Here is a 24,431-nt window from a genome sequence, read left to right as displayed (position 1 = left end):
GCTTAAGTTTTGTGGGGAGCAAAATATATGAGAATTATGTTATAATTTATGGTGATGGCACATGATGGAGTGGTACAGAACAGAAATGACAGAGATCCTAAATGTGCTATGAAAGTAAGGCAAGACCTAACAGAAATTAGGATAGGCAAAAACTAACAAGAGTTTACAAGGTAGATAGCTAGATGGTTTTCAGTAAAGGCTACTGTGTGTCCAGAGGCAGAGAGTTATGAAAGAGCATGGGGTGCTCAAGAAGCTTGAAGTTCTTTTTTTTTTCTTTGGCCGCACTGCACGGCTTGCAGGATCTTAGCTCCCTGACTGGGGATTGAACCTGGGCCACGGCAGTGAAAGTGCTGAGTCCTAACCACCGGACTGCCAGGGAATTCCCAAAAATATTGAGGTTCTTGATATTGCCTGAGTTCAGAGCGTGAAGTAGTGAATAGCAGCTGGTGAGGCAAGATGGGAGAGAGGGAATGACTGACAGAACAAGATTCCAGGAGAGACCAGAGGGTATGGGATAGGTAGGCAAGTAGATGCATTAGTACGGGAGAGCAGATGAAACACCATTTTTGGTGTCTTCCGAGAGGAGTGGCTGAGAAGAGTCAAGACAGAGAATAGATGGAGGCAGGAAGGGTAGGGAATCCCTGGCGTATAACCTCTTTTCTCTCGAATGTAGGAGAGAGAGATCGTTCACTGAGGATAATCAAGATGGGAATGGAGGAGGGAGCTCAGGGTGAACGGAGAGGATTTGAAATGGGAGACAGAACTGAGAGGAACACAGAAGAATCGCCTGGTCATATTGGGGCCAAATGAGGTTGGAAACCATGACTATGGTTTACTGATCTTACATTTGAGTTATGTTCTCTAACCTTAATAATTACCCGCTTAGGAAGCACAGGTTAAAAGAAATTCAGTATGGTGCCCATAGACAAAATTCAGTAGAAATCACATTCTTACAGATTTTTCTTCTAGAATAAAATTGGTAGTTAACTAGATTCCTTGCTTGATTGAATGATTCAGTCATTCAATATTTGAGTGGCTATGAGAGGAAGGAATAAATATTAAGAGACCATTAAACTAAATTCTTTACAAATGTTATCTTACTGAATTCACACAGCTGCCATTTTTTAAAAATTGAAGTATAGTTGATTTACAATGTTGTGTTAATTTCTGCTGTACAGCAAAGTGATTCAGTTATACATATACATCCTTTTTAATATTCTTTTCCATTATGGTTTATCACAGGCTATTGAATATAGTTCCCTGTGCTATATAGTAGGCCCTTGTTGTTTATCCATTCTATATATAATAGTTTGCATCTGCTAATCCCAAACTCCCAATCCATCCCTTCCCCACCCCCCCTCCCCCTTGGCAACCACAAGTCGATTCTCTATGTCACACAGCTACCTTTTTTTTTTTTAAGTTTTTTATTTTTTAGCCGCACCACACAGCATGTGGGATCTTAGTTCCCCAACCAGGGATCGAACCCATGCCCCCTGCATTGGAAGCATGGAGTTGTAACCACTGGACCGCCAGGGAAGTCCCACAGTTACCATTTTAAATGGCTGTTGTTTCCCAACTTTACAGACAGCTGAAGATACTTGTCGAAGGACACACAGACAGTGTGACATGGCTGAGATTGGAATGCAAACGTGTCTGAGTTTAGTCCTTTTCCTTTTCAGTATGTTGTTCTACACATCATGGGGGAAACAAGGGTAAAGAAAAGTCCTGCCTTGAAAGGGTTTCCTCTCTTGGCTTCTATGCTGATTTGTGTTTAGCTGCTGAGTAGTGACTCCTGCATTTATTCAGTGCTTTGCCTAATGGGGACCTTTCCATTTTTGATGTCATGGAGAATGTCAGAAAAAAAAAAATAATGTTCTTGCTCTTTATCTGAAGTTAGTTTAAAAGACAGAACAAAACCTACTTTAGCAGGAAAGAGTTACATGAAGGGTTGTGGAAACATCATGCTATTTCCCAGACATCTAATGGTTTGGAGTGCACCTCGCAGGTCATGGGGCTGACTGCCTCGGTTGGCACTGGGGATGCCAAAAATACAGCTGAAGCCACAGAATATATCTGCAAATTGTGTGCTTCTCTTGACACATCAGTGGTAGCAACAGTCAAAGACAACTTGGAGGAACTGGAGGAGATTGTTTATAAGCCCCAGAAGTGTAAGTGGGATCCAGTAACAAGCCCTTTGGGACTTTGTTACTCTCTGCTATTCTTAGTTCAGGGCCATTTAGATGAACCCTGAATTTTTACCCTTCCTCTGTTTAGTGGAAAATATTTAACCCCAAACTTGGGAAGTAATCACATTTCCAGCTTCTTTCCCCAACAAAGTTCAGGAGTGGCCTGTAGAAAGCAAACATTCTTACTCTTCATTTCTGCAAAACTCTTATAAACGTACTGGCAGTGAGAGAGGGGTGCTTAGAAAATCATGTAGATGGCTCAGTCCTTCCCTGCTTTCCGTGCCTGAGGCGGACACTGAGTTCCCATTCATCATTTGAATCTGTATCTGGTAATTTTGGTTGAAGTGAAATTATCTGGACTCATCATATTTTCCCTCAAAACCAGAATATGATTTTATTAGTAAGATCAACTAACAAATGTTTCTTGAATACGAATGCTATATTAACCCAGCAAGGGAGACCGGTACAGAAGATGCATATGACTTCATCCCCTTGCTCTCTGAATAGCATATGACTGAATGAGTAAAAGGCAGAACATACATACCTGAAATAGTCAGGGAGCTGCTTGTAAGGAGTGTAGAGAAGGTACCCCATCTACACCTTTTAATATCCCATACAAATTATAGTCCGGTCCCCCCTGCCCCCTGAGTTTCATCTCCTCTCACGTCCCATAAGCCCAACCAAGTCGCATTCCTTGGGCTCCTCAAGTGGGTCATGTGGTGTGTTCTGTCTCTAAGCTTTGTCCATCTGAGCATTTGCACATGACTGTGCTCACTCCTTCTTGCCTCTTCCCCTATTTATCCCATGACACTGCCTCCCCGGGAAGAATGAGAGAGTCTTTCCCATTCTCCATGACACCTTGCACATACTGTGTCACAGCACTCTGTGTGGTCATTTGGCTGTGTATCTTTCTCTCCCCTAAGAAGACAGACCTCTCTGGAACACAGAGCCTGTTCTTTTCAGCTATCACCAGAACACGGCATGTGGTAGATGATTAATAATAAGTTTCTGTGGATACAATGCAAAAATGAATGTTAGGAACATTGTGAACACTCCTGGGGGTTGGGTGGGAAGGGAGAAGATCAAAGAACAGACAGGGTTTAAAATGTGGCATTTGCAGGAACAAGATGGATATCAGCCTTGTCAGAGCAGGGCCTATGTGTTCAGTAACAGGAAAGCCTGAGTAAGAAGTTGAATTAGACCCAGACAGTGAAAGAGATGTTAGAATCAGTGATTAAACACTAGGGAGCCGCTGCAAGGTTTCTGAGTATTTGTTTTATCATTCAGATGACTTGCCTGTGAGCTTGGGGCTTAGGGTTTTACAGAGGAAGTAACAAAGGCAGAGAAAGGTTTGGAGAGGCATGCTTTGCAGTATGAAGTGTGCTTCCTGAAAAATACTCATTTTCCTTTGATGGCTCTAGTTTTCAGGAAAGTGGAATCACGGACCACCGACAGATTTAAATGCAACATATCTCAGTTGATGATAGAGACAGAGTCTGGTAAAGAGTATCTTTGAAGAACTTGGTACCATAACTCTCGGTGAGAATAACCTCATTTTGTATTCTCTCCATTTGGGAATAGCCATCTACTGTTCACTGGTGTCTTGCACTCGCCTTAGTTCAGACAATGTCAAGACCATATCTAGAGGCTGACTTTCTTGATTATAGGTTATTCATGAGCCTTCTTAGTCCTCCTTTATTTTCTCTTGCTTTTTTTTTCTCTTTTTAAATCCAAAGTAATCCATCTGGACACGCACACCTGAAAAATACTGTATTTAAATCAATTCATTGCTTTCGTGGCCTTCCAAATTAGCTTTCCATCCTGACCTCCCTATTTATATGAATGAAACCACCATTCCCATGAAGGCTCAGATTCAAACCTAGGGGTGATCTTTGATTCTTTCTTCTTTTGAGGCTCTCATGAAGTCACCAAGTTCTGTTCTCCTTTTTAAAGTTAATGAATTAATTAATTCACCAGGTGTTGTGCCAGGTACTATGCTAGGTAATGGAAACACCAAGATTAAAGACAGTCTTGCCCTCAAGGAACTCACAGTCAAACAATGCGAATCAGATGCGAATAGTTGCCATGCCGTATAGGGCAGAGTTACACACTGGGAGTCATGGGAGCATATGGGAGCTTAGGCATGGACTGGGCTGCAGGGAAGACTTCCCGGGGGAGGTGATGCCTGAGACAGATCTTGAAGTCAGCCAAGTTAAGACGGAGAGGTAATCAAGTGAGGTCGAAAAGGCATCAGAGTGACTTCCCTGGTGGCGCAGTGGTTGAGAATCCACCTGCCAATTCAGGGGACACGGGTTTGAGCCCTGGTCGGGGAAGATCCCACACGCTGCAGAGCAGCTAAGCCCGTGCACCACAACTACTGAGCCCGTGAGCCACAACTACTGAAGCCCGTGTACCTAGAGCCCTTGCTCCACAACAAGAGAAGCTACCACAATGAGAAGCCCGTGCACCCGCAATGAAGAGTAACCCCCGCTAGCCACAACTAGAGAAAGCCTGCACGCAGCAACAAAGACCCAACGCAGCCAAAAATAACTAAAAAAATTAAATTTATAACAAAAAGGAGAGAAATGGCATCAGAGGAGGAATGGCAGGAGGAAGGAGAGAGTGCAGTGAATTTTAGGACCTGCAAGATTTCGTGATAATTCTAACAAGTGAGTAGTAGAAAGGAGTGAGGCTAATGGGAGAGGCAGGGGCCAGTGAAGGGCCCAGTAGGCCAAGCTGAGTTTGAATTTTAGCCTAAAAGCAATGGGAAGCAACGGGTGATTTTAAACTGATTAGTCCTGAGATGAGGATACCAGTGAATGAAGAGAGCCAAACAGAGGCAGTGGAAATGGGGTGGTGAAGGGAGGAGGCTTGTGCAGACAGGAAGCATTCAGCTTTAAGGGCTAGCTGGGTTTGGGTGGGAATGAGAGGGCGGGGGGCCGGGGTGGTGTGGCACCTGTGTGTGCGCCAGCAGGTGGTACTGGTTCTAGCACTAGGAACAGCTTTGGCAGACACAGGTGAGTTTAGAATTTTGGAGACGTTGAATTCTTGATGTCTGCAACGTAACTCCTGGTGTCTCGCCTTCTCTCACGCTTAATTTGCTTTTCTCTTTCCTTTTCTTTCACAGTTTGATTTCAGACTTATTCTGACACCTCGTTTGTCCACCTCTACTCTGTTTCCCACTGAACCCCCATTACCTGGCTCGTCTGCCTGAAATTACCAGTTTTATCTCGTCAGTGTCCTGCTGGCATCCTTGTTCTTCCAGGCCGAGCTCTAACCTGCCCGTTTGCGCCCTGCTCGTGCAATCTGGTTCTGCTTCTCTTGCCAGGTTTCCCCCTGTATGCTAGCTGTGTGACTTGGCGTGATGATTTTGCTTCTCTGAGCTTCCATTTCCTAATCTGTAAAATGTAATATCTACCTCATGGGGTTGTGAAATGAAGTGAAATTTTAAATGTAAGACATGTTGATTCTTGGTACATAGTAGGTATTCAGTAAACACTTGTATATGTACACAGACACACTACTGAAAACTGTTTCAAGAGGAATATCTGTGTACAGAGAGTAAGGAAGAAAATTAGAAGGCGAGGCATGCTTAGAACCTTAAATGACTGGCCAGATGGCACAATGAAAAACTTTTTTTTTTTTTTCCAGAAAACTTATCTCAAATTCAGAATAGGAATTTTGGAACACAGAGATATGAACAGTGGATTATCGCAGTTCAGAAAGCGTGCATGGTGTTTCAGATGCCAAAGATGAAGAGAGAAGGATTTGTAAAGCACTGTTTTTCTACACGTCGCATTTGTGGGTATGTGACTTCTTTGGAAAAGCATATTTCAGTCGTGTCACCTACTGGGAGCTGCACTGTGGCAGCTGAGAGAGCATCACTTAGGAACTTGCCAGGTGGTTCTTATGAAGCAAACTCCACAAGTTATCCCATTCAGCGTCTTCTTTGCTCTCTGAAACCTAGCACTAGAGGCAATGGGACAGAAACAAAGGCCGAGGTTGTATGCCGTGCCTCAGCATTCCCATAATTGGCATAATTGGAAAACACTGGGTGGTGATGCACATTATTGTAGATACGTGACCAGTGACAGCCATCTTTAAAGTTCAGTAGGTGGGTTGTGTTGCCATATCCTGAAGCACATGTTTTCCTGCTTTTGGTCAAGCCACATGCTGAGAAATCCAGAGTCTCTGGTTGATGGCTGGCTAATCAAGAAGGTAAGCAACAACAACCACCATCACCTCTGCTTGTCGTGCCATTGAAAATATTTTAAAATGCACTCAGTCAGTTTGAATTTGTAGAATTTTAATGAATTTAATTGACTATCTGGTGTAAGTGGTCAGCACCATCATTCTGAACAGGTGAAATTACAATTCATTGATGGCTTTGGGTGTATAAAAAGGTTAAGTTGAATGTCTGAATTACATTTTTGTGTGATTTAATCTTTGACTTGCATTTTTCTTGGAATTTTCTTTCTCTTCTAAGGTAGAATTCTAGAATCCAAAGTGATCCTAATTAATTAATGAGTCTAGCTAATTGAGGGGCTTTTTTTTTATAGTGTGGTTCTAAGGTTTTATTATAGTACTGTTAGAGACCATTCATCTTAAAAAAAACTAAGTTGGAATAGATTTGAGACAAGTTTATTATTAAAATTAATTCTGTGTTAATTACAGCAAATTGAACTTGAGTACAGCGAATGCATTAGACATTGGAAACATACTGAAACTGTTTTCACTTTCAACAGAGACACAATGATGCCCTCATTATCAATGAGCATGCTCGAATGAAAGATGCTCTGGATTACTTAAAAGACTTCTTCAGAAATGTCCAAGCAGCAGGATTTGATGAGATTGAGCAAGCTCTCACTCAGAGATTTGAAGGTGGGTGGCGTTTCCAGGAGAGGAAGCCAGTGGAGCCTGGGGACTCCAGGGACGGCCTACACATATTGTGTCACACTTAGCGACACGTGGTTACGCCCAGGGACTTGTCCCGGGCTTAAGAAGGTATTATACATGTCAGGACTATGATGTTTCAGGGAAATCTGGCGCTTATGAAAAGCATCTGCTGCTTATACTATTTCTTGTTTTGAAGAAGGAAAAAATAGTAGGATTTGCAAAGGATACATCCCATCGAAATAGTCAATTGATAGTAGCATTTTTTGGTTTAACTTTTAGTAATTTTATAAAGGTTTAAAAATTTTTTAAGAAGTGTTTTAATGATATTAAGGCTGTAATTATATATACGTCTTTATAAGGAAGAAAACCAACATGGCTCATAATCCCACTGCCTTCATATTAAGAAAAATGTAGGAAAATATTAAATGAAAAGTCTCTCTTCTTCCTCTCTCAAATGCTTTTCCCAAAGGTAATTACTAATTACTGTTAGCTTTTTTTTTTTTTTTTTTTTTTAATTTTTGGCTGTGTTGGGTCTTTCGTCTCCGTGCGAGAGCTCTCTCCAGCTGCGGCGAGCGGGGGCCACTCTTCATCGCGGTGCGCGGGCCTCTCACCATCGTGGCCTCTCCTGTTGCAGAGCACAGGCTCCAGACGCGCAGGCTCAGTAATTGTGGCTCACGGGCCCAGCCGCTCCATGGGATGCGGGATCCTCCCAGACCAGGGCTCGAACCCGTGTCCCCTGCATTGGCAGGCAGACTCCCAACCACTGCGCCACCAGGGAAGCCCACTGTTAGCTTTTTTTTGCCTACTGAAGTATCAGCTATACATATGTGTTCTGCTAAACACTGAACAACCAGCTTTCTGGGGGAAAAAATGTATGCATTTATCAGTATATTTAATGTATGCATTAAATTGATGGTTATTTCTCATAAAATTCTGGTCAGAGATTGGGAGATAAACTGTTTGAACTATAGCTAAAGGTCACAGTGTGTTCTACATTGCTAGAATTTATAAACTTTTTGTAAAATGTTCCCCTTTTGCAGAAAAGCTGCAGGAACTAGAAAGTATTTCCATGGATCCCAGCAATGAGAACCCTAAACTCAAAGATCTCTGCTTCATCTTGCAAGAAGAGTACCACTTAAGCCCAGAGACCAGAATCATCCTCTTTGGGAAAACCAGAGCACTCGTGGATGTAACCTTCTTCCTCCTTGTGGATAACAAATTGGCCCAGTACCATTTTATTGAAAAGATTGTCCTTTCCTCATTGCTTTGCAATCAAGCATCCATATATGTGTGGGTCTGTTTCTGGGCTCTTTATTCTATTCTGATTTTCTGTTTGTTTATCCTTACACTAATACCTCACTGTCTCAATCACTCTGATTTATAGTAAGTTTTAATACCCGTAGAGAAAGCACTTCATACTTTTTAATTATTTTCATCAATTTAAAGAAATTTAGCTATTGTATGGGTACCTACTGGTACCTCAGTAGGGTTTTAATTTACATTTCACTAATGACTAATACGGTTGAGCATTTCTTCATACACTTATTAGCCATTCATATATCTCCTTTGGTGAAGTATCTGTTCACATCTTTTGCCCATTTAAAAATGGGGTTTGATTGGGTTAATTATCATATTATTGTTGAGTTTTTGAGAGTTCTTTTTTCTGACAAAAATGTCCTCTGTCAAAATGTGATTTGCAAATATTTTCTTCTGATCTTTTCATTCTCTTAACAGTATCTCTTACAGATTGAAAGCTTTAACTTTTGACAGAGTCCAGTTTATCATTTTTTTCTTTTTGTGGATTGTGCTTTTGCTGTTGTGTCTAAGAAACCTTTGCTTACCCAAGAGCACAAAGATTTTTTCTATGTTATTTTCTAGAAGTTTTATAGATTTACATTTTATATTTAAGTCTACAGTCCATTTTGAGATGTGGGTTGAGATTTTTTTTTTTCTTTTAGCATGTGGGCATCAAATTGTTTCAGCATATATGGTGAAAAGACTATCCTTTCTCCATTGAATTGCCTTTGTAACTTAAAAAAAAATCAGTTGACTGTATTTATGTGGGTCTATTTCTAGATTCTCTATTCTGTTCCATTCATTTATACATCTGTCCTTTCACCCATCCTACACTGTCTTGATTACTGTAACTTTATAGTAAGTCTTGAAATCAGGTGGTATGAGTCTTCCAACTTTTTAATTCTTTTCAAAATTGTTTTAGCTATCTTTCTTTACCTTTCCATTTTTATTTTAGAATCAGCTCATCCACATCTACAAGAAAGTCTGCTGGAATTTCATTTGGGATTGCATTGAGTCTATAGATAAAATTGGGGAGAAATGACATTGTAACAATATTGAGTCTTCCAGTCCCTGACCATAGTATATCTCTTCATTGATAGAGGGCTTCTGTATTAGTTATCTAGTGGTGATAACAGATTACCGCAAAACTTAGTAGCTGGAAACAGCAGACATCTGTCATCTTTTAATATGTATGGGTCGGGAATCTGGAAACAACTTAACTGGGTGTTTCTGTCTCCGGGTGTCTCATGAGGCTGCAGTCAGGGTGCTGGCCATGGCTGCAGTTATCTCAAGGCTTGACTCAGAGAACCAGCTTCCAGCCCTACTGTGTGGCTTTTGGCAAAAGATGTGCTTAGCTCACTCACGGGCGCCTCTCCAAAGGCCGGCCTCGCAACATGGCCTCTGGCTTCCTCTAGAGTGAGTGAGCCAAGAGAGGTTGAGGGAGAACATCTAATATGGAGGTCACAGTCATTTTATAGCTTCAACTTGGAAGTGATTCCCCTCAGGTCTGCCATATTTTATTCATTAGAAGCAAGTCGATAAGACACAGTGCTATATTTATTTATTAAAATTTATTTATTTATTTATTTATTTACAGCTGTGTTGGGTCTTCGTTTCTGTGCGAGGGCTTTCCCCAGTTGCGGCAAGTGGGGGCCACTCTTCATCGCGGTGCGCGGGCCTCTCACTATCGCGGCCTCTCTTGTTGCGGAGCACAGGCTCCAGACGCACAGGCTCAGCAATTGTGGCTCATGGGCCTAGTCGCTCCGTGGCATGTGGGATCTTCCCAGACCAGGGCTCGAACCCGTGTCCCCTGCATTGGCAGGCAGACTCTCAGCCACTGCGCCACCAGGGAAGCCCTGCTATATTTAAAATAGATAACCAACAAGGACCCTGTATAGCACAGGGAACTCTGCTCAATATTCTGTAATAACCTAAATGGGAAAAGAATTTGAAAAAGAATAGATACGTGTATATGTATAACTGAATCACTTTGCTGTATACCTGAAAGTGACACAACATTGTTAATCAACGATACTCCAATATAAAATAAAAATTAAAAAAAAGAAGCAAGTCAATAAGTTCAGTTCACACTTGAGGGGAGGGAATTAAACAGGATCTGAATACCAGCAGGTGGAAATCACTCAGGGCTACCTTAGAGGCCACCTGCCACATATTCTTTGGTTTCTTTTATCAGTGTTTTGTCGTTTTCAGCATACAGATTCTGCACATATTTTGTTAGACTTATACCTAAGTATTAATGCTATTATAAATGGTACTTTTAATTGTTTGTTGCTGGTATATACAAATACAACTGATGTCTATATATGGATCTTGTGTCCTGAGATCTTGCTAAATTCACTTATTAGTTCTACATACCCACTATTCTGAACCTTGCCTTTTACACTTAAAAAATATCTAAGAGATTAAACCATATCAGATTACAAAGATCTATACCATTATAGTTAATTATTGCATAGAATTTAATTACAAGAAGCTTTTTTTCCCTCAGGTTTATTAGTCTGAAAACTACTTAAGTATACTTGTCTGTATACTTTTTTTAAATTGAAGTATAGTTAATTTACAATGTTGTATTTATTTCTGCTGTACAACCGAGTGATTCAGTTATACATATACATGCATTCTTTTTTATATTCTTTTCCATTACGGTTTACTTTAAGTTTTTTTCCTTCTTCTTGCGTATATTCAATATTGAATTAATACAGATGGTATACAAATAGTATCCAACTGATAATTGCTTTGTATTTTCAGGCTTTAAAGAAATGGATTGAAGAAAATCCTAAGCTCAGCTTTCTAAAACCTGGCATATTGACTGGACGTGGCAGAACAAATCAGAAAATAGGTATTTATATATAGTGGATTAGATTTAGTATACTATATATATATGAGAACATATATATTTGAATTCTTTCTTATTGCTTGTATCAGTCAGGGTTCAACCAGAGAAGCAAAACCAGTAGGAGATTATATATACATACATATATACGTACATATATATATATGGCAACATATATAAGTTGTACACAGACACACACACGGGAATTTATTACAAGGAATTGACATAGACACTTGGACTGGCAAAGCAAGTCTGAAGTCCATAGGGCAGGTGCAGGACCAGTTGGACCCCCACAGGCATGAGCTGTTTGGAGTCTCTGAGCTCAGGGATCACCGAAGCTCTCTTTTAAAGGGCTGACTTGATTAGGTCAGGCCCACCTAGGATGAAGTCCCTTTTGAGTAACAATGTCAACTGATTTAAGAACTTTAATTACATCTGCAAATTCCCTTCACAGAAGCACCTAGGTGAATATCTGGGGACTGCACTTCAGCCTAACTAAGTGGACACATCAAAAAGCCATCACAGTGCTCAAATGCCAGAAATGTGTAGACTTTGCCTCCTTCCATAGGTCCTATAGACAAAACCAAAGTTTTTTTTAATATTGTTTGAGTATGTTACTCTCTTGCTCAAATTCTCAGCCAATAGATTAAGATTAACTGGAAACAGAAATGTTCTCTATTTTATTGTTATTCTTTAAACTATAGATACTTTATAAAATATTATATATTTTGTAATTTTTAAAAAAGTCCTAGAGATATTCCTGAAATCTAGGTAGGGGGGTTAAAGGATGAAAGGCTGCCTCTGTTGTCACCCAGGAGGATTCTAGGTGGCCGGTCCTCATCCTGACATTCTCACAGCTGTGCTCCCCATGCCTCAGTGAGCGGCAATGGCAGGTCCTTACCGTATCTCTTATTTAGTGTTATTTATAATAAGCAGTCCCCTTGCTGCCAGTCCTCGGTCGTCACCCTTGCACTTTCCCCTTATGCAAAATTTAAACTTTGTGAATCTAAAAAGTAAAGTCAGATTTTGAAAAGCTGGCTTACCGAATGAAGTCCAACAGCACATTACTGTGGTTGGAATTCAGAGTTCTCTGCCATATGACTCCAGCATGAGTCTAATTTGATTTTCAAACTTTGTTATTCCTCCACACATAAGCACCCAAAAACTATTTTCATACTTGTTTGTTCGTCCGTCCCTCCATTCATCCGTCCGTCCGTCCATCCATCCAGCCGCACTCGTTTAGAACTTACTCTGTTCCAGTCACGGTGTATCTGCCAAGCAGCCTTCCCCTCCTCCTAAGACTAGACCACCAGGGTGGGGTATCCCTCCTCCAGACCCCACAGCACCCAGTTCCACCCCCATTTCATTGCTCATCACATTGAATTGTGGTTTCCTATTTATATCCTTCTTCCACAACCTAGGAGCTCCTTGTAGATAAAAATGAACCTTTTCACCATTCCAGCCTTATCTGACAGACCATAACTGCTGAATGAATATTTGATTAACAAATGGATAAGTTCAGAAATTAGTGAAGTATGGTGTCTGTCTTGGGCATGTTCATTGTTCAGTAGAAATGATGGTGGAAAGAAATTGTTTTGGCCTCCACAAAATATATCTCAAGATTTTGGCTGCCAATATACTAGGGAAAAAATGGAACTTTTATAAATTCAGGACTTCCCTGGTGGTGCAGTGGTTAAGAATCCGCCTGCCAATGTAGGGGACACGGGTTCGAGCCCTGGTCCGGGAAGATCCCCCATGCCGCGGAGCAACTAAGCCTGTGCGCCACGACTACTGAAGCCCGCGTGCCTGGAGCCCATGCTTTGCAACAAGAGAAGCCACCGCAATGAGAAGATGTACACCACAACGAAGAGTAGCCCCCACTCGCCACAACTAGAGAAAGCCCGTGCGCAGCAACGAAGACCCAACGCAGCCAAAAATATATATATAAATTCTGTTAACTCTGAGGTGGAGACCACTGAAATTCTTTCCTTCTCAGTGTATCAGTGGCTGGGAACTGCATACTGCTGGATCCTAGACTTAAATTCAAAGCCCGATTCTGCTGCTAGCTAGCTGTCAGTTTACCATACCTCCAAAACGTCAAGATCTTCAACTATAACAAAGGGGAATCATAACGTTTGCTACATCAACCTAAAAGGGCCTTGTGAAATTCCAGTGAGTAAGTAGATGTGAAACGGTCTTGTTAGCTGAAAACTGCTGTGCGTGTGCAAATGTGTTAAAATTAGCTGTTGATATTTTTGCAAAAAAATCAATATTTGTTTTGATATACCATGACCAAAGCCACATAGCTAGTAGGTGCCACAGCTGGGAGTTTAGGTCAGGCAGACTTGTGGCAGAGTCCAAGTTGTTGGACCCCACCTTAAATATCCTCTCAAAAACAAGGACAAGGATAGGCCCTATCGCTAAGGGTTGTTGTAAGATCATGAATGTAATGCACTTATCACAGTACCTGGCATGTCTTAAGCATTCCACAGTTAATAGCTATTTTTTCAAGGGTAATGTTCCCTCTTGGTGAGTTATACCTGCCTTCTGACTCTGACACAGGAATGACCCTCCCAGTACAGAAGTGTGTATTGGATGCATTCAGAACCGACGGAGATAACAAGATTCTGATTGCCACCTCGGTTGCTGATGAAGGCATTGACATTGCTCAGTGCAATCTGGTCCTCCTATATGAGTATGTGGGCAGTGTCATCAAAATGATCCAAACCAGAGGTAAGAAAAACTTTCATGCCATTACTAAAAGGCTGCCATTTTATCTGATTTGTGAATGTGTCTGTCATTCCAGCCTTTCTCCTTCACTGTGACCAATGGCACAGTGGACCCTGGTATCATTGGCCCTAAAGGTGGCTTACTTGGTCAGGACTGGGTGGCTACAGTTTTGTCCACTAACATATACTCTATTTTGGTTCTTGTTCACAATGAATACTGATTACTTGACCGACATTGGCTGACGTATTTATGGAAGGATAATTCCAACTTTGATTGAGGCTTTGGCAGTCACGTGTGGACCTTTCCTGGTTGTGCTTAGGTGCTGGTGGGCTCCCTGTATTCCAGAAGAGACACTCCAAGGAGTTGTGTCCCACTTGAACTAGACAGTCTCCTAACTGGTCTCTCTTACTTTTTCTAATTTCCATAACAACGGCTGCCACATCTTTTTTCCAGAAAAACAGCTCTGAGAATGTCCCTTGCCTGTTTAGAAACTCCAGTGTTTCCCCAATTTTCTTGATGTTAAAGCATTTTCAAAATCCAGCGTCCACTTATCTTTCCAACCTTATTCCCCATTCTTCCATTTTATTCATTAGCCACTTCAGCCTACCTGACTTTATCATTTCTTCCTTTTTGAAGGAATTGTGCGTGTACTGCTCCTGCTGACCTTTGTTTTTCCTCTTCTCCTGCCTCCACATCACCTGTCCCTAATTCTCCCAGCTGGCAATAATCTCTAATTTGAATGCCTGTGACCCTTTTATCCATCTTTCTTTATTTTTTTAAAAAATTATTTGTTTATTTATTTAGCTGGGCCAGGTCTTAATTGTGGCATGCGGGATCTAGTTCCCTGACCAGGGATCGAACCCTGGCTGCCTGCATTGGGAGCATGGAGTCTTACCCACTGGGCCACCAGGGAAGTCCCTATCCATCTTTCTTTTTTTAATAAATTTATTTATTTATTTATGTATTTATTTATGGGCTGTGTTGGGTCTTTGTTGCTGTGTGCGGTGTTTCTCTAGTTGCGGTGAGCAGGGGCTACTCTTCCTTGTGGTGCACAGGCTTCTCATTGTCGTGGCTTCTCTTGTTGCATAGCACAGGCTCTAGGCGCACAGGCTTCAGTAGTTGTGGCACATGGGCTCAGTAGTTGTGGCTTGCAGGCTCTCAGGCTCAGTAGTTGTGGCACATGGGCTTAGTTGCTCCGTGGCATGTGAGATCTTCCTGGGCCAGGGCTTGAACCCATGTCCCTTGCATTAGCAGGCAGATTCTTAACCACTGTGCCACCAGGGAAGCCCTCCCTATCCATCTTTCTTATAGCAGTTATCGTTTTCCACCTATATTCCGGTGGTTGTGAACATATCTTATTTCCCCATTTCCCCATCTGTTTATTATTCATCTTTGGGGCCTTCACCATGTCATCCTGAGGGTTCATGCCAGATTGTCTTTAAGCAGTATTTCTAATAATGTGCCTGTCCAGTCACACTGTACCATGGAGACACCGAGGAAGCCTGCCTAAGGTGGGCTCCTTGTTTATCCGAATGTTTAATGTGCAGGTGCACACCTGAGTTTGACTTCACACCCTACCAGCTCAGCTTTTCTGGAAAGTGGGATTCAGTGAACCAAAGTTGAATTTTAGGAATACCCCTATTTCTCTCATATTCTCAGATTTATCAGAGTTTTAAGTCCCAGACACCAAATAAAATATTTATTTTCTAATAGGCAGAGGAAGAGCAAGAGGGAGCAAGTGCTTCCTTCTGACTAGTAATGATGAATGACTCCATTTTAAGCCTGCAGATGTGAGATGAAGCAGTATTTAAAGAAAAGGTAAGTCTTTGTATCTGTGTTACTCTTTCAGAATCTGACTGTAAGTCACAAGCAGTCCCTGTTTGTGAGCATGGCTGGTACCTGTTATCGTATTGATCTGAGTGTTATTTTACTTTACTATTCCATTCCCCGCACTGTGCGGCTTGTGGGATCTTAGCTCCCTGACCAGGGATTGAACCACGCCCTTGGCAGTGGAGTCCTAACCGCTGGACTGCCAGGGAATTCCCTGAGTGTTATTTTATTTTACTTTTTAAAATATTTTTTAACATTTCTATTTATTTATTCATTTATTTATTTTGGCTGCGTTGGGTCTTCATTGCTGCATGCGGGCTTTCCCTAGTTGCAGCGAGCGGGGACTACTCTTTGTTGTGGTGTGCGGGCTTCTCATTGCGGTGGCTTCTCTTGTTGTGGAGCACGGGCTCTAGGCACACGGGCTTCAGTAACTGCAGCACACAGGCTTCAGTAGTTGTGGCGCACAGGTTTCAGTAGTTGTGGCATGTGGACTCAGTAGTTGTGGCACGTGGGCTCTAGAGCGCAGGCTCAGTAGTTGTGGTGCACAGGCTTAGTTGCTCCGCGGCATGTGGGGTCTTCCCGGACCAGGGCTCGAACCTACGTCCCCTGCATTGGCAGGCAGATTCTTAACCACTGCGCCACCAGGGAAGTCCCCAGAGTGTTATTTTGGAACCATAAGTTTATGCTTAAAATTTCACCCTGTAGTGAGCATCAGATTCATTCTGCTTTGAGTCTCAGTGAGTTAAAATATATTTTATTAGTGCTAATACCTGAAACTGTGTTTTTAGATCTAAAAGGCAAACTCAGCTAGACTTGCCCTTAAGTTGACAGTTCATTATGAGCACTACACCCTAACACTGCAAGACATAGCTCTTCTTAGTCTTTTCCTCAAATCTCTCTCTCTGTAACATCCAGAGTCCTCAGGGAAAAGCTTCCAGTGCACTGTGCCTGGGAGGTGTGCCCAGTGTTGGAAGTATGTAGGTATGGATAATAGTGTGAACTCTGCAGTGGCGCACTGATTCAGTCCAGCATCTCGGTAGTGACCTTAGTTTGGTTGTAATTTCCTTTATAACACAGAAAAACGGGGGGCAGATTGGGGAAACACACACATACACACACACACACATACACCCATACTTTCTGCAGACCATTTGCAGAGATTTTATCTCAGACTCTCTGGAAGCATTGGACTCTGCAGGTCTGGGGCAGGAGCTTTAACATTAGAATCAGTGGTTCCAATCCCAGTTCTGCCACTTAACAAAATGTGTGACTTCAGGTAGTTCCTCTTTGAAATCATCATTCTCCTTGTTTGTAAAGTTGGGAAAATAACAGTATTTAACTCACAGGGCAGTTTGGGGGATAAAGTGAGACGTATGCATTGCTTCCTTCGGTGCGTGGTATAAAATAAGTGCTCAAAAATGGGAGCTGTTACTGGACAGAGGCATGAGGCCTACTTTAAAACTTCATGAAGATGAGTCTGACAATTTAGTAGACCAATTCCATAGGGTTCATAATTTTGAAAAGTCATAATTTGTATGCTCAAAAAAGTATTGAGAAGCAATGAATGATCTAAAGCAAACTAATACTTATCTTAGGAAAAAATGACAGTGTTATGTCAGCGTTGACTCATTTTAAAGAACATTTCTTCCTAAAGTTTGGAGAACAAGATATTTAAAAATACCTCTTCCACACTTTCACTGAACAGAATTGAAGGGCAATTCTTTAGTTCCTCTTAATTTCCCTCCTTAATTTTACTTAGGATAGGGTTTTTTCACTGAGCCACTTCTCCATTTTGTAGAATACAGGGACACTGCTAATAGAGGCTTTAAAACCATGTTAGCTTTGGCATAATTCTTTATCTCCCCCACTGAGTAACAAGGTGCTTACACTCACATGTGGCAGAAGCAATAGAGTAAAAGTCTTGAGGAAGACGGAGGCTGGAACAAACACATAGACATTCTTTTGTAGGCAGCACACCAGGCCATAGAGTGGGGTGAGGAGAAAATGGTTTAAATATCTGTTGAATTAGGCTATTTAATAGCATTTGGGATTCCCCTAACACTCACAGATCAAAAACGGTCAGAGGTGGTAAAGAATCAGCAAGGGCCCAGCACAGGTGCGGCCACGAGTCATTGGCAGCTGGCAATGCCATGGCAGCTGGGAGCTTAGAGTCTTGGTGTCGTCCCTGTCCTATCCTGGTGACCAGCCTCCACTGCTCTGTTGAAAGAGGAAGACCTTGCTTTCAAAGGCTTAGGAGAAGTATACTAAGGTAGGGAAAACCTTATGCTCTTAAAACTAAAAGGAATTATGGTTCTTGGGGTAAGCCCCCTTTCTGTGGTGTTTTGTTAAGGGTTGGGCATTGGATCTGAGCACCTGGGCCCTTCATATCAAAGAAACTCTGCAGAAGAGAGGGAACCAGTTCAGAGGTCTTTAGGGTAATCTCTGGGTAGGGGGGAGGGAGACTGTACACTTTCTTCTCCGCACCCACAGCTGCATTGTCCATTGTCTACACGTGGCTGACCGTCACCAGAGCACTGTGGCCCTTGGGGAATCTCTGGTTACTCTCCAGCCATCTGAACAGGTAGAGAGCCCAGAAGCATCCAAGAACTTAATACTATGATGGAAGCTTCAGGGTCTGGTAGTAGTATTTCATTCTGGAGGAATAAGGTATAAAGGCTATTTTTCACAGTTCTAGTTGTGGAGGGTCATTTGAAATCAAAATGAGGAAGCCTACTTTCCTTTCTTATGAGTAGAGAATAAGATATGGGTTGAAAGTTCAATTTGACGGAAGAACTTCCAATGTGATGTGTACCCGTGACTGTACACAATCGGGGTTTCATAGTTTCGCTTTTTCCACCTCAGTGCAGGGAGTTAGGCTGCTTCTCAACCCCAGGGGGCCGATGGGGAAGCAGTGTGCTCTAGACTTAATTTGTGACTTTGGTTGAACCTCTTTATCCAGTTACTGAGTTTTACTTAGTTTTCAGTATAGCAGTAATAGTTAGTTTTAATTTATTAGGATTTATATTTATTGCCTTTAGTGACATTTAAAATATTTGAGATTATTAATATTTAATTGAATTTTAGTATATAATTGAATATCATTAGATATAAGTGAATTTTTTTAATTTGATGCCCAAAGGGCAAGTTTATATTTTTACCCTCTTTCCTATCAACTCCCCCCCTACCCCGAACCTGCATTAAGTAGTGATCAGAACCATGTCTGAGAAAAAGAAATTAAAATTTCTCACAGGGAAGTGTATATCATGTAACCCAGGAATTTCACTTCTAGAAATTTACCCAAAGGAAATAACGGGATTAAATATACATAATGCAACAGTTTTACGGCAGTGAAAACTTGAATTGAAAATAGGAAGCATTAAGCATCCTTTATTCTTACAAAAACAGTGAAGATAATTTCAAGTGGGATGGGGTGGGGAGTTGGGGGAGAGAAAATCATATTTTGATTGTTTTCCTAACCTGTATTCCAGGCCTAAATTTTTAAATATAAATCAAATTTTATTTGAATCTGAAGTGCTTTAGAGATCAGTGGATTCTCTATGGATGATCAGTAACCAATTCAAGACACACGGGGGTGGGACATTTCCCTTCACAGTGACAGCAGTAACTGTGACTCATACATGCAGAACACGGACTCTCCACCAAGCCCTGCAAATGCTTGTTTATTTATATCAACGGGCCTCACAGAGCTCCATGTGGTAGAGCCTCTTATTATGTCATGCTCCAGGAGGGAAACTGAGGCATGGAAGTTTTCAGTGGCAGTAGACCACACAGCTAGTTAGGGGTGGAGCTGGCAGCGCCCATCTGTTTAACTACTACATCTATTGGCCTAACCAGAAATGTTTGGAGTGTAAATAAGGACAACTAAAAAAATTTTACTTAGAGATAGAAGGTAGATTAAGACAAAAGAAAAGAAATGCCATGCTCTTGAATGGAACAACTGAATATGTTAAAGATGTGCATTTGCTGCAAATTCTCTTATAGGTTTATCATAACCCATAATCAAAGTATAAATGATATATATATATTTTTTAAATAAATTTATTTATTTATTTATTTATTTTTGGCTGCATTGGGTCTTCGTTGCTGCGCGTGGGCTTTCTCTAGTTGCGGCGAGCGGGGGCTACTCTTCATTGCAGTGCGCAGGCTTCTCACTGCAGTGGCTTCTCTTGTTGCGGAGCACGGGCTCTAGGCGCGTGGGCTTCAGTAGTTGTGGCACACGGGCTCGGTAGTTGTGGCTCGTGGGCTCTAGAGCACAGGCTCAGTAGTTGTGGTGCACGGGCTTAGTTGCTCCGTGGCATGTGGGATCTTCCTGGACCAGGGCTTGAACCCGTGTGCCCTGCATTGGCAGGCGGATTCTTAACCACTGCGCCACCAGGGAAGCCCTAAATGATATTTTAGCTTGATAAAATGGTTCCTGAGTTTATACAGAAGAATAAATAAATGAAAATAGCTATGACATTTCTGAAAAAATAACTCATGAATGGGTATTGCCCTACCCAATACTAAAGTACAAATCACCATCATTAACATTTTCATGGTTCTTAGCAAAAGACTAGCCTAACAGACCGAGGCTAACAACAAGGAGCATTAAAGCTATGCCAGGCAGCCCTGAGCAATTATTAACTCATCTTACCTCGCAACAGCCCACAGAGTAAATGCTATTATTATTCCCATTTTGTGTAATAATTGAGGAAACTGAGGCACTTGCCCCAAATCACACAGCTGCTAAGTGGTAGGAACAGGATTTGCACCTAGGCTATCTGGTTCCACCTGGAACACTTGATTAAAGAGAGGCAGCACCACAAACCACTGGGACAGAGCGGATCCTTCTACAGCTGATACTGTGGAAATCACCATGTTCTTTCTTCCTTTATGATGTTTCAAGTTTTCTTCTTTTATCATATCCTTCTGTTTAGAGACCTTCCTTTTGCTCTTCTTTTAGGGAAGGTCTACTGGTGAACAAATTCTTTTAGTTTCCCTTCATCTGAGAATGTCTTGATTTCCTCTTTATTTTTGAAGGATATATTGCTGGATATAGGCGTCTGCGTTGACAGGTTTTTCTTTCAGCATTTGAAAAATACTGTGGCACTTTCTTCTGCTCTCCCATAGTGTCTGCTGAGAAATCTGGTGTCATCCAGATTGTTTTTCCCCTATAGGTAAGGTGTCAGTTTTTTTCTGACTGCTTTCAAGATTCTTTCCTATGTCTTTAGTTTTCTGAAGTTTAATTATAATGTGTCTTGGTGTGGTTTCTTTGGGTTTATCCTATTTGGATTTGTCCAGTATCTTGTATCTGTAGGTTTATGTTACATTATGTTAGATTTGGAAAATGTTCCGTCATTATTTCTTCCAGTACTTTTTAAGCTCTGCTCTTTCCCCTCTCCTTCCAGGACCCCAGTGTCATAAATGTTAGATATTTTTAAATAGTCCTAAAGGTCCCTGAGGCTCTGTTTATTTATTTATTTATTCATTTATTTCGGTTTATTTTCTTTCTTTTGTTTACATTGGGTCATTTCTATTGTTCTGTCTTCCAGTTCACTGATTGTTTCCTTTTTCCTCTCCATTCTGCTGTTGAGCCCATCCACTAAGCTTTTTATTTTGGTTATTGTATCTTTTAGTTCTAAAATTTCCATTTTGTTCTTCTTTATGTCTTCCGTTTCTTTGTTGAGCCTCTATATTTGTTCATGTTTCAAGAGTGTTTATGATGACTCATTGAAGCATTTTTATTATTGCTACTTTAAAATCTTTGTCAGATCATTCTCACATCTCTGTCATCTCCATGTTGGCCTCAATTGGTTGTCTTTTTTTTTCATTCAGTTTGAGATCTTCCTGGTTTTTGGTGTGAAGAGTGATTTTTAATCAAAACCCAGAGATTTTCATACTATATGATGAGACTTGGGATCTTATTTAACCTCCTGTGTCAGCTGGCTTCTTTCTGATATCATTCTGGCAGGGGAGATGGGGGATATTGTTTCATCACTGTCAGTTAAAGGTAGAAGTCTTGGTTTCCTACTCAGCCTCTGTTGATACCAGCAAGGGGAGGCTCCTTGTTACTGCTGTGTGGGGATGGGAGTTCTGGCCCCCCCATGTGGTCTCCATGGACACCACAGGTGAGGGGGGCTACCATTTGGCAGGACTGAAAATCCTGGCTTTCTCTGACACCACCAGGTGGGAGTGTTGAGGTGCTTTGTAACAGCCCTGCAGAGTGGAAATCTAGGTTCCACACTTAGCCTCAGGGTTCAGGGGTTTTTTTTGTTGTTGTTGTTATTGTTGTTGCTGTTTTTTCCTGTGGGGTTTGGTAGAACAGCTGTTGTCTAAAAGTTTTCTGTCTTGCTGGCTGCCCCTGTCCTGGTGAGCGCCCCTGTCCTGGTCTTTTGGCTAGAGAGATAGGGTTTTGTTGAGATTTCTTTGTCTGTCCCCATAGTCATTTCTGGTTGCCAGCTTCTTCAGCTCCATGTCTGGGATATACGAGGCAAAACGAAAACCCAGGAAACTCACTACCATGTTGTTTCTAGGGTCCCAAGGTTCCTAGCTGGTCTGCCTTCCTCTCTTCACCCTATAGAATCTTATGTTTATTTTATATATAATGTCCAGGGTTCTTAGTTGTACTTAGCCAAGGCCTAAATTTTGAGATAGAATGTGGTCATCCTATACAGACATTTAATTTTACTGTAATTCAACAATACTCTCTGTGGTTGGAAAGGAAGAGAGAAAAAAGATTTTAGGCAGTGAGGGACTCTTCTGCCTACTGTTCCATTCAGTGGGTTTATGCCTTGCGAGTGGGTGTAATTATTCCTGAAACAGTTAATGCATATCATATGTCTGTTTGTGAAGGATTTTTTATTTTTTTATTTTTTAAAAGATTTAATTTAATTTTATTTTTGGCTGTGTTGGGTCTTCGCTGCTATGCATGGGCTTTCTCTAGTTGTGGTGAGCGGGGGCTACTCTTTGTTGCGGTGCGCGGGCTTCTCATTGCGGTGGCTTCTCGTCGTGGAGCATGGGCTCTAGGTGTGCGGGCTTCAGTAGTTGTGGCACACGGGCTTCAGTAGTTGTGGCATGCGGGCTCAGTAGTTGTGGTGCACGGGCTTAGTTGCTCCACTGCATGTGGGATCTTCCCGGACCAGGAATCGAACCCATGTCCCCTGCGTTGCAGGTGGATTCTTATCCACTGTGCCACCAGCGAAGTCCCTGTGAAGGATTTTTAAAGTTTTACCAACTACTAAAGTAGAAAGCATGGTTCACATGACTATTTTATGGACATCTTTAGTGCTTTTATGGGCATCTTTGATGAAGATATTGAAAGACTAATTGGAGGCCACAATTAAACATTAACTAGCAAAGAATTCTCCTATTAGGAGAATCAATAAAATTACCTATGAGATTTTTATGAACAAAGCCATGTATGTTCATGGAAGTTGTATAGGAATGAATGATTATGTACATATATATATGTGTGTGTATATATATCCTAGTTATAGTCAAATTACATATTTGAGGAGGTTCTTTTGTTTGTTTGTTTTGGTTTTTTGCATCTAGGTTTGCCAGATACAGATTCATGAAAAATTCATCAGGGATAATCAAGGAAAAGCAAAACCTGTGCTTGATAAGGAAAATAAAAAACTGCTCTGCAGAAAGTGCAAAACCTTTGCATGTTATACAGCTGATGTAAGAGTGATGGAGGTAGGCAGCCTTTTTAACAAATAGCACTGGGTCATTTTTTAGCACTCGTTAAAGCTTATTATCTATCAGTGAGATATTTATAGTAAGAATACTATTATTCTGTTGTTATCATGGCCATGGTCTATGTATTTTTAAAAGGCTAAAAGTTTAAAAGAAACCCTTGATGTTCAACAATAAAGAAATAGCTTAAAGATTGCTGCACAGCTACTTAATTATATATTATGTAGCCATTACAAATAGTGGTTATGCTAAATGCACCATGGTATCCTGGATTAGATCCTAGAACAGATGAAGGATATTATTAGAAAAAGTGGTAAAACCTGTAGTTCAGGGTAAATCTGAAATTACTCCAAAATAAAGTTTATTAAACAAAATGATTAGGACGCTTATATAGTATAATGAAAAACTTCTTACAAACTAATGGTAAAGTGGGAAAATTAACGAGGATACAAAGTAGTAAATATGCTATGATCATAGCAGTGCAAAATAATAGCAGCAATACCACCATCACCACCACCAAAAAAACACTTATGTTTGTACAAAAAAAGGCTAGAGGACGTATACTAAAATGTATTAATATTTTGCAGTGAGACACCATGATTTTTTCTCTTTCTACTATTTTATGTTTTCTAAACTTTCTTTTGGGGATATGGATCACTTTTACAATGGAAGCAAAATCTCCTTATTTTAAAAACATGACATCTGCAGGTTAGCTTTCTATTTTTCTTTCTTAAAACTCTTAGATAAAGAGTTAGAAAAATCTCCAAAGACAAAAATTGGATGTAACTATTGCTGCCGATTGGGGAGGGTGGAGGGCCTGGGCCGGGTCAGATGATGAGTCATTACTTTAGGGTTCTGTTTAGTCTTCAGAAAGCTGAGTCTCTAATCAGTCCAACATTGGAGCAAGAAGCGTATTAGGGGTAATACTGGCAAGTTCCCAT

At 41.2% G+C, this 24,431-nt stretch overlaps 1 protein-coding gene across 1 annotated transcript in view; it reads left to right on the top strand.

The window, feature by feature from the left end:
- The window catches only part of RIGI (RNA sensor RIG-I), a 38,562-nt gene that overhangs the window by 8,985 nt on the left and 5,146 nt on the right, over nucleotides 1–24,431 (top strand). The window contains 13 exon segments of the mRNA XM_082467663.1: nucleotides 2,006–2,168; nucleotides 3,608–3,680; nucleotides 3,682–3,725; nucleotides 5,838–5,930; nucleotides 5,933–5,991; nucleotides 6,932–7,067; nucleotides 8,123–8,271; nucleotides 11,148–11,238; nucleotides 13,795–13,965; nucleotides 15,676–15,721; nucleotides 15,723–15,753; nucleotides 15,757–15,780; nucleotides 23,347–23,490. Of these exon segments, the coding sequence (XP_082323789.1) occupies nucleotides 2,006–2,168; nucleotides 3,608–3,680; nucleotides 3,682–3,725; nucleotides 5,838–5,930; nucleotides 5,933–5,991; nucleotides 6,932–7,067; nucleotides 8,123–8,271; nucleotides 11,148–11,238; nucleotides 13,795–13,965; nucleotides 15,676–15,721; nucleotides 15,723–15,753; nucleotides 15,757–15,780; nucleotides 23,347–23,490 (1,224 nt within the window).

The sequence above is a fragment of the Balaenoptera physalus genome (genome assembly GCF_965194825.1).
Source record: "Balaenoptera physalus genome assembly, chromosome: 7".
In the NCBI taxonomy this organism is placed as follows: domain Eukaryota; kingdom Metazoa; phylum Chordata; class Mammalia; order Artiodactyla; family Balaenopteridae; genus Balaenoptera; species Balaenoptera physalus.
Note: the sequence above shows the minus strand (reverse complement) of the source record. Positions and strands in the feature narration are given on the sequence as shown.